Source organism: Liolophura sinensis, chromosome 6, assembly GCF_032854445.1.
Source record: "Liolophura sinensis isolate JHLJ2023 chromosome 6, CUHK_Ljap_v2, whole genome shotgun sequence".
Taxonomy (NCBI): Eukaryota; Metazoa; Mollusca; class Polyplacophora; order Chitonida; family Chitonidae; genus Liolophura; species Liolophura sinensis.
The window spans coordinates 6,399,206-6,410,143 of record NC_088300.1 but is presented as its reverse complement, the minus strand read 5'-3'; the positions used below and the strand labels follow the sequence as shown (position 1 = coordinate 6,410,143).

The window sequence follows — 10,938 nt, the reverse complement described above, 5'->3', positions numbered from 1 at the left end:
ATTTCTTCGGCAGCATCCAGGAGCTGTATAGGGCCTAGAATCCTGGACTGACTGGTCTCCACCACCTGTCCATTCACAATCAGTCTCATCCAGGGTCACATGCACACAGTCAACACATGTGCATGCACATCATTTCTTGGCAGCATCCAGGAGCTGGATATGCACTAGAATCCTGGACTGGCTTGGTCTCCACCACCTGTCGATTCACAATCATTTCATCCAGGATCACGTGCACACAATCAACACATGTGCATGCACATCATTTCTTGGCAGCATCCAGGAGCTGGATATGCACTAGAATCCTGGACTGACTGGTCTCCACCACCTGTCCATTCACAATCATCTCATCCAGGATCACGTGCACACAGTCAACACATGTGCATGCACATTATTTCTTTGGCAGCATCCAGGAGCTGTATAGGGCCTAGAATCCTGGACTGACTGGTCTCCACCACCTGTCCATTCACAATCATCTCATCCAGGATCACGTGCACACAGTCAACACATGTGCATGCACATTATTTCTTGGCAGCATCCAGGAGCTGTATAGGGCCTAGAATCCTGGACTGACTGGTCTCCACCACCTGTCCATTCACAATCATCTCATCCAGGATCACGTGCACACAGTCAACACATGTGCATGCACATCATTTCTTGGCAGCATCCAGGAGCTGTATAGGGCCTAGAATCCTGGACTGACTGGTCTCCACCACCTGTCCATTCACAATCATCTCATCCAGGATCATGTGCACATGATCAATGTTATACATTATCTGTGCCTAAGGTTAAGAACATCGTATCTTTATCACATGTTATAGGTAATCTAATCTATTCAACTGAAACAGTGACAATACCAAGTAATATTTAAGCGTCATATACTCTGTTGACACGAGTTTAAGCTGGTTTAAATCCGAAAGTGTCTTTGAGCCAGTTTGATGTTGCTTGAGGGCTTGAAGCTAGTTTATCTGTACCTAGTAAAATGTAACTGCATTAAATGCCCCAGGATAGCAGAGGTCAGGATGACGTAATTACGAAACTGGCTTAAATGTAACTGTTCAAACAGACAAATGCCAGGACTAGCTTAAAACAGGCTTGGCCACACGGTCATGTGAAGGCAAACATTTTTACAACTAGCTTCGATTTAAACAGGTTGAGATTAGATCTGGATTAAATTTTAGTTGTGTGAATGGATTAATCTATAGCCTGTTTTCAGATGACTTAATAATAAAAGTCAAAAAGGATACATCTACTTCAGTCTGAAAAAGACAATGAATAAAATTAAGTGATCTAACTATCCTCATTACCACTTTAAAGTTGTAGATAAAAAAACAAGCTATGTCCTGAATAGGGCTATAGATGGACTGCACTTCGAAAATCTTCACATTACCAGTGCCATTAGATAATAGAATTACTGAAGTTTTATAGCAGAAGAATTGAATCTGTTCATGAGCACAAGCATTTACTAAAAACTATTTGATTTCTTTTCATGCACTGGGCCTAAGATCTTCCCAGATACACATGTACATGTTCACTAAGACAATAATTATCCTGTAGCCATGAAGAATTTTCCTGTTCATCAGGCATAAAAACAAGGCTATACTCACAACTCTCTCAAAGTACTGATCCAGAGTCTCCACAATGCAGTGGAGGACTCATACATGGCTAGTTCAATTCTTGAAAACATCAAATATATCAATGTACAATACAAATATAACTAATGACAGTACTGGTAGTACTGACAGAGAGGTTTGGAATCATTTTCAATAAAATGATTCGTCGCCACATGACTAAAAATTGTTCAGTATGACATTAAACCCAAAGAATTCATTCATTCAATACCATGACATTTTTTTTTATCCCTGCATGATTTTCTATTTATTTATTTATTGATTGCCCCAAACCCATGAAATACAAACATGCCAAAAGTACTTGGCTAGTCTGGAGGAACTGCCACACTGCTGAGTCTAATACAGGAAAGAACATGCTAATATGTAAAACACCATATATTGTTTATTTCAGGCCATGTCAGTAAATGTTGGTCATGAAAAAGAAATACGGCATACATTGATGTTGCATTAGGTTGTGTTTTCAGGGTGTATTATTTTGGTGTGGTCAGTCAGACAATTCAAGACATTCTTTCAGAAAGACGTCTTTAGTGGCTCATGTGTTGAAAGCTGTATTTTTGTTGCAAACCACAATACTCTAATGGTGAGCTTGCATGCTCAAATCTAGCTCTTACTGGTGACTGTCTAGCAGTAGCCATTCATCCCACTGACCAGCAGATTAGGGACCTTCTAGCAGTAGCCATTCATCCCACTGACCAGCAGATTAGGGACCTTCTAGCAGTAGCCATTTCATCCCCACTGACCAGCAGATTAGGGACCTTCTAGCAGTAGCCATTCATCCCACTGATCAGCAGATTAGGGACCTCCTAGCAGAAGCCATTAATCCCCTTGGCCAGCAGACTAGGGACCTTCTAGCAGAAGCCATTCATCCTCCTGGCCAAAAAATTAGGGACCTTACAGTGGAAGCCATTAATCAAATGACCAGCAGACTAAGGGTTTACCAGCAGAAGCCTAATATATGCGTTGAAACGTTCAGTTACTAACTGTCAACCAATAAGGGCGTTCCAGGTCAGTAATCCCAAGGCTAATTCTCAACAAGAGTTCAGGTGAACACAACACATGACCCAACAAATGTATTTGTTTGGAATGTATAAAAGAATATCAGCATTATGGTGATGAGTATAACCTCTATGGGAAATCTTCATGGGTGTTGATGATAGGTATGTGGTTACCGTGGAAGTGAACAAACGTGTCCACCACAAATGAAAACTTTATGCAGAAAACAGTTGGAAACAAATCATATCTATTTTTATGGTGTATGTAAGGAAAAATGGCTATCTGGTTATCATCACAACCACGAAATGGACAAATGTGTGTGATGACACATCGTCATCTGTGTATCTATGTATCCACCAAAATTAAAACTCTACGCAGAAAACAGTTGGAGTTCTAGCCCGGACACGAAATCATATCTATTTATGTTATATTTATTTATACCATGACAACCACAAAAATGGACAGATGTTAGTCGTGTCACAGTCATCTGTGTATTTATGTATCCACCAAAAATTAAGACTCTCTGCAGAAAACTGTTGGAGATATAGCCCGGATATTGACCAACAGACAGACAAAATCACTATAACATAATATGCTCTGCCTAATGGCAGGGACATATAAAAATTAGGGATTTGGCACCTTCCAGCAGAGAGCATTAATCCCCCTAGTCAGCAGATTAGGGACCTTCCAGCAGAAGCTGTTCTTCCCCTTAGCCAGCAGATCAGAGAGGGACCTTCCAGCAAAACCCATTCATATCCTTGGACAGCAAGAGTCTATGCTGGCGAAGAGGTGAAAGGTAGAATTTGACTGACCCATAAATCACCTTGCAGAATTCTCAGGGTATGTCAACATACAAAATATTCCCGATTTCTCTGAGTGACTGGGTGGTGAAGTGCATCATGCTAGAGATGACAAAATCATGCAGAACCCAGGAGAATCTATCTGACAAAACCATGTAGGCTGGAACTGAATATGAACCTAACTATTAACCTTTGGTACGTGCTCATAGGTTTGAAATCACTTAGCACAGTAATACTTTCACCCTGTTGAACATAAAGATGACCTTATCTTATGACTTATACTCTGAATGAGTTCCTGCTAAATAAATGTACACGAAAGGTATACAATGTTGGGTTTTAGACTGTTACTCTTCCGTTATAATCTGGGTACAAAAGTAATGGAACTTCAAAGACCATTTTCTGCCCATACCAACAGCTACCTTCCTATACATACATATATCTACCTATGAAGTTATGCAGGAATAACAGTCCTTTAAATGCAATACATCTAACTACAAACAGAACTGAATGGGGCATGAATAGGTCTATTTTTAATGTAGTATGACATTCCTCCCTCGAAAGCTCCTGCCAGCTGAAAATTAACCTGGTTAAAGAAACTGCTGGTATGTAGTCAAGCTTGACTCCCAACATGACACTTCACACTTATTCTTACCTGGCTCCACACACCTGTATTAAGAGTCAAGGCTAAAATAGCACCAATATTTCATACCTCTTGATAAAAATCTGTCAAAATTACCGACTCAATAACCGACAATATGAAAAAAAAAATACCTGAGGATAATTTAATGCATTGTTAAATTTCAGATATACATTCCGTGTTCATCTCAGTCAAATTTGAGCAGTGATTGATTGATTGGTGTTTATAATGCTGTACTCAAGAATTTATCCCTTCACCAGACACCTGACAAACTTTCTGACTCTGAGCTGCATCTGAAGCATGCAAGAAGAACAGGATTCAAACTTGCAGAATTATCCGTCGAGGGCCTACTGCTACATTCACAGTGAACTAGGCAGTGAACATACCTTCTGCAAATTAGTGTCTCTGTAAATATCGCTCTCTGACAAAGTAATAATGTAATATATATATATATATAAATATATAGCACATACATGTAAATTATAGAGGTAATGCTCCTGACGTATACTTCTGCGGCTATAATATTCTGCCCCTGACACCTGGCTGACTTATCCACCCATGGAGATGTAAATCCCTTCCTTAAATCTGTGGCAAATAAAGTCACTGCAAAGATTTAGCTGAATTAAGGGTGCACATAATGTTAACTTTGGTCTAGCTTTATTTCTGAAGTGACAGTGATTTTTATATTAACTTGCCGAGACAGCACAGATTCATTGCAGATGCCAGGCCCTCGAAAAGTGAATTCACATGTTCAAATCCCTCTCCTGCTGCTTTGGCATTGCCTACGAGTCAATAGGTTTAACAGGTACCTAGTGGAGTACAGTGGATTACCCTCCCAAACTTTGGTATTGTCCACCCATATACCTGTCATACAGGCAAAACATTCTTGTGAGAGTGTTCAACACTTATCAACAATTTAAATAAGTGGTAACATATTATTCTTACACTTTGTTTGTTACTGGCTCTGAGGGAAGAATATAAAATAGCAACTCTTTGAAACCAAGATGTATCACACATATCAGGTATCACACACTGAACTAGATCTCACTCTCTTTTGAAACAAGCCATTATCAGCTTGATCTAAGGGGCCTGTACAATGGACCCAGCCAGCAGAAGCCTCTCCCACTGTAGATATTATTATGTATACAATATATGCATACAAAGGATGTACATGTACACTATACATTGTTATACCTCTAAATAAAGCATACATATGTATGTAAATGTGTCAGTGTAGAGTAATGTGACCTGACAAAGTCACATTAGATTGCTCAGGTATAAACCATCTGTTGTTAAATTATGGACATGCATGAAAGCTCATTTATATATAGCACAACACAATGAGACTTACATGATACACTGTAGCTCACCTAGTTTTGTAGCATATCACTATTTGGACAGGGTTTAATTACAGACACTATTTACGTGACAGTTTCTCACCCGCCTCCCACCATCGACCCGGAGGAACCCCCCAAACCCCATCACATACACATATAAAGCTTAATATGTTACCTGTGTCTTTGTTACAACTTAGGTATAACTGGTACATGAACTCCAGGTGTGAGATACAGACTTCATAGTGATTCAAAGTGACTATAATATTGGTAAACACTAAGGCATGCCATGAGTTTAAAGAAGTTTAAGTCATTACCAGTATTATATAAATATAAAATATAAAAGAGGAAAATCTTATTACATGCATGACAAACATTCTGCCAACAATTCATATCAACTCATTACTGTCTGACATGTGACTGAATTCTAGACTGGTGACTATAAAATATACTAGTATTATATCACGGACAACATGCGGCTGGAAGACCTCTGCAGTCAAGCCAGTATCAAAATCTTCGGACAAGCTTTAGTAAATATTGTACCATAGCCTAACAAGTTGATATACTTATTTATTTAACTGGTGTTTTAAGCTGTCCCCAAGAATATTTCACTCATACGGCGGCAGCCAACGATAAGCCAAGTCGGCATTTCAGGAATCTTGTGAGTTCACACAGATATGGAGGAGACACTGTGGGGGCTCTCGCAAACTAACGCAGCCAGAAGGCAAGATGTTACAGTACTTGCTGGACTGAATATACATCTTGCATAACCTGGTCTGTTGACCCAATGATACCGTTAGCAGCTGCCATAAAATCACGCCTTTCACCCATTCAAGTCCACGAGAGCGCCCACCCTGTCTCGTCCAAACCTACGTGAACTCACAAGATTCCTGAAATGCCGACTCGGCTTATATAGTTGGAGGAAACCCCGGGTGTTCCATGCCCGTCCGCAGGTTGCTGTAGACCTTCCCACATAAGACAAGACAAGAAGCCAGCCTGAGCTGGACTCATTGGACTCATTCCTGGGTCATTATGCTGTGCTAGCATGCTAACCACCAGGCCACAGAAGCCTACACAATTTAATACCTGTTGTATTATATGTCATGCAAGCATGTTAAATGTATGTCATTTAATAGCCTCACCTCATCTTTATCCACACCGATGATAAAATATAAATTCAAATACTTTCGATAGATCAGTCTGTAGTCATGATAATCCAAAAACGAACACTGAAACACAATAACACAAGAAAAATCCTTGAACAAAAATAAATCATCCTACCATTAATCATAATATAGTGGTATACAGCTGGAGAACCTGGACAGGCTTTACCTTATTCTGTGTGAATGGATGAATGAACTGATAAAGGGCATGTACATCGCCTACTTCATTACTTATTACATAATAATTAGGTTTGGTTGTACAAGTCTCTGATAGGCAATCAAGCTGCTGCATAAGAAAGACCTTAATGTAAGGGTCATACTGGTCATGACAGAGTGGGTAAGAGATTTGTCTTTCTTCAATTGTTAGAACAATGTGCAGGTTCAACCCCGGTCTTGGGACAGGGAATTTGTGGATTCTTCCACTCTTACTGATCATACGGTCTTCAGAGACAACCATGACGAGGTTGACGATGCTCATTTGGCTATTTGCGCTGTGAAAAGTGTTCAAAACCACATATTTTCCACCAAATATGGGAGAGTTCATCATGCAGTAACTCAGTAGACAAAGATTAGTGGTTTATTCTGTGCAGCTACGCTTCCACCACCCATAAAATTGACTGCCACTGTATTTGCATGTACGAACAATGTTACTGGAGTAAAAGTGGACGTTAACAAATAGGTTAAATGAACAAGAACAATGCACATAGATTCTTCACTAAGATAATCAGTACAGTGTATGAACAAGTCTTTGGAATTTACAATATTTCATTCCATGTATGTTGTGCACACAAAGTGTGACAATGTTATTAGGATTGAACCAGAACAATGGAGTAAAAACTGGACCTTAACAAAACGATTAAATGAGCAGACAGACGTACATACAAGCCAGAAAAAAAACAGCACGTTTTTTGAGAAGCTAACTGTATTTATTTATTTGATTGGTGTTTTACACTGTACTCAAGAATATATCATTGATATGGTGGTCAGCATATGGTGTGAGGAAACCAAGCACAGCCCAAGGGAAATTTACGCCCTTCCGCAGGTTGCTGACAGACCTTCCCACACATAGCCGGAGAGGAAGCCAGCATGAGCTGGACTTAAACTCACATACAGCAACCACATTGGTAGGAGGGTCCAGGATCATTGCACTGTGCTGGCGTGCTAACCCCTCGACCACTCAAACTTTATTATTAGACTAAGTTTTGCACTTGTATCACAAAGTCTAAGATGTGCTTATGACAGGCAAATCAACTAATGTTGAACTGGGCCTGTGGATACACATTCATACACACATTCTGGGACTTAAAGATAAGTCACAACACACAAATTGTGGCTCAAGTGCAAGAGTAATACATATGCCAGTAATTATCTATAATGCAAAGCCAACAGTTGACTGAAGATTAGTGCTTATTATACAGGCCAGGTAGTGATTAGACGACACATGACGTGTGCTGTACAGAATGTATGCTCAAGTATGTTCATTCCATGCACAGGGCTGTAGGCTAATGTGTGCTGCATGTAGACTAGACTAATAAGGAGTAACTGAAAGATCTAAATTTGTTATTACACTAATCCTTCAACCTTAACAACCAACAATCCAATCAATATTTTAAAACATTCTGAGAGAACTACTGAATTTCTTTTCATTTGGGGGAAAAAAAAAGTCACCAACACTGACGGCCACTGAATTGGAAAAAAATATTATGGGTGCACTGTATATACAGTGGTCATACATATAAACTTTGTTTGGGTGCACTGGCTAAAATTAATTTATTGATTTATTTGTACAGTGTTTTATGCCATACTCAAGAATATCCACTTCTACGATGACGGAAAGTGAGCAAATCCCTGTGGAATCTTCTGACAATTTGCAGGTGCTGAAAGACCTTCCTATGCCCTGGCTAAAAGGTTGGTGTACATAGGATCCCAACCCTTAACTGTCCAAGTCGGAAAGAGAACAGTAAAGGCCAAATGAATAGAATGAACTGTGTTGGAAAAAAGGTCCAAACCAGAACAAAAACATGTACCCTGACATTCTACAAATACAAGTAGGCCTACGTAACCATACACATTTCCTAATGTAAATACCTTAAGACATTCATGAAGGTCTGTGGATATCATACACCTTTGGGACAACATAATATCTGACAAGTTTCATGAAAAGGCATTCACATATGCAATCAGTCATCAATCCATCAATTTTTAAGCAAAGAGAGGCACAGGATCTGTGTAAAGCAGAGATATTAGCTGTATATGAAAACTATGGTGAATAATTAAGATACCTTGGAAAGCTGCAGAATGCACAGTTTTCTGGAAAGCACACTTTTTTTGTATTGCAGAATGGTAAGCCTTTTCTTTCTTTCTATAATGTTTAGCAAAGGATACGTGTCAAAACAGCTAAGTTAACCATCCAAGTTTGTTAGCTTTCATGCTGTATCTCCTGTCCATTAGCATGTATAAAATACGAGAGCTACAGCACTGTATCTACACTAGAGATTCCTGTACCAAATATGAGACCAAAGTGTTAAGTCTGAACTCGACACCACACGGAAACAAACACTAGAATGAGCACACAGATTAAGGGATGTCAACAAAATGCCATCCTATTAAGCAAGGTATCATGACAAGAGATTTCCTTATCAAATTTGTGCTAAATCCAGTTTAAAGGAAGGAGCTGTTTAGAAATGTAAATTTTAATGAACCCCCAAATAGATGAAGCACTGTTTATTGCCGCAAGGGCCCCAAAATCATTGAAGGCAGAGGAATCTTAATTGTAATTTCCTGTCAAAGCCTGCATTATTTATCAAATACACTGTCTGAAGATTAAACATTCATTGCAGAATTAAACAGCTAAACTAAAGACGTCTAGAAATTTAATTATGAAAACATTTTGTAAGAATGCACTTCTCAATCTGTATACAGTATTAGTTGTACCCAGTACTGGCACCGGAAAAAAAAATGAAATTGATTTAATGAATAAAGTATTCCCATTTAGTACTACTTAATTAATTAAAGTTTAGTTTTATGGGTTCAGGAAAGCAGAGTGCCTGAGGTGAACCATCAACCTACGCCACACTGCGAACTTTCCAGCCTGTGACTTACTGCTGCATATGCATGCCATATCAGTCAAAGACAATGAGGTGATCACTGGCTGAGTTTCAGCAAATGTTAAGGCTGCACGATTAAACTGACATTGTCTGTCTTTATTGTTATCACAAACTTCCCATGAACAGTGAGAGTCTGACGAATTCTCTGTCCAAAACCAGGATCGAACCTGCACCTCAAGTAATTAATGTATTGTTTAATTTGATGATTTAAAGGTTCAAATGGAATATAATATTTATTATACAGTTACTTGATTTGATTGTAGATAATCGTAGATGAAATTATACACTGAAACTTAATTAATGGTCAAACAATGTTTGATTTGAAGAGGAAAAGCCAGCTTGAAAGCAGATCTATTGACAATTCTAAGTGTGTCTATAGCATTCCATAAGGGCAGTACATATATATCACAAAAATTGCACATAAACTTTCACTTGTGGATCTCCAGCTCATGCTGGCTTCCTCTCCAGCCATACATGGGAGGGTCTGTCAGCATCCTGCGCACTGTTGTGGGTTGATGAGGGCTCTGTCCGGTTTCCTCCCTCCATACTGCTGGCCACCGTTGTACAAGTGAAATATTCTTAAGTAGCCTACCGGTATGGCATTAAACATCAACCAAATAAATAAATAAATAAATCACCTGCAGGTCTAATATATTACAGTATATATGAAATCTGTGGTCACCTGCTTGTGATCATGAGATAGTGTTCTTCTGACAATGTCCAACTCAGTGGTCAGTCGGTCATCTGGGTGACCCATGTGCTCGTAGTAGCGTGACACCCGCTTATGACCCTGCCTATTTACAACCAGTAAGAATTTGAGCATCGTCGATTGTAGGACCCTACTGTACGACACAGTTAATGTCACTTTGCGGCCTGGGTTACAGTGTTCATAGATGTTTGGGTCATAGTACAGTCTACAGTAGCAAGATCCTTTACGGTACTTCTGTGGATTGTGTTACATCTTGGTCTTATCCAAATGGCAATGTGCTGCTTAAGAGTAACAGTACCGGTACTCAGCAGCATTAAGCATTTTCTCCGAGCTCCACCGCCACATGAAGTCAAATTATCCCATTTGCATACGGTCTAAGTCTCGTAATGAATACAATGCTAGAATTTCTTAAACTTCTAGTTAGACGATTCTTCTGACTTAATGTTTGTGACTTCCGCTATATGCCATTCTTTCGATATCGCCATGCGGCAAACATCTGGAACTGAAATATTTATGACATTCAACATTTGTTCCATTGACAGATGGAATTGCTGCTGTATTCTCCAA

At 39.3% G+C, this 10,938-nt stretch overlaps 1 protein-coding gene across 1 annotated transcript; it reads right to left on the bottom strand.

The window, feature by feature from the left end:
- Window positions 1-40: 40 nt before the first annotated feature.
- On the bottom strand, window positions 41-10,901 carry LOC135466225 (AP-4 complex subunit sigma-1-like). The gene is made up of 3 exons (XM_064743627.1): window positions 10,345-10,901; window positions 6,535-6,621; window positions 41-779 (listed from the first exon to the last, which is right to left on the bottom strand). Exons 1-3 carry the CDS (start codon window positions 10,483-10,485, stop codon window positions 648-650), a joined length of 360 nt encoding a protein of 119 aa, XP_064599697.1. The 5' UTR covers window positions 10,486-10,901; the 3' UTR covers window positions 41-647.
- Between the last annotated feature and the right edge of the window lie 37 nt (window positions 10,902-10,938).

What these genes read in the sequence shown, in the direction of transcription:
- LOC135466225 (XM_064743627.1), bottom strand. Translation starts at nt 10,485, where the DNA reads ATGCTCAAATTCTTACTGGTTGTAAATAGGCAGGGTCATAAGCGGGTG. An exon ending in TATCTCATGATCACAAGCAG is followed by an intron (nt 6,622 to 10,344) that starts GTGACCACAGAT and finishes ATTGTGTTTCAG; the next exon opens with TGTTCGTTTTTGGATTATCA. An exon ending in TCGGTGTGGATAAAGATGAG is followed by an intron (nt 780 to 6,534) that starts GTGAGGCTATTA and finishes TCTTAACCTTAG; the next exon opens with GCACAGATAATGTATAACAT.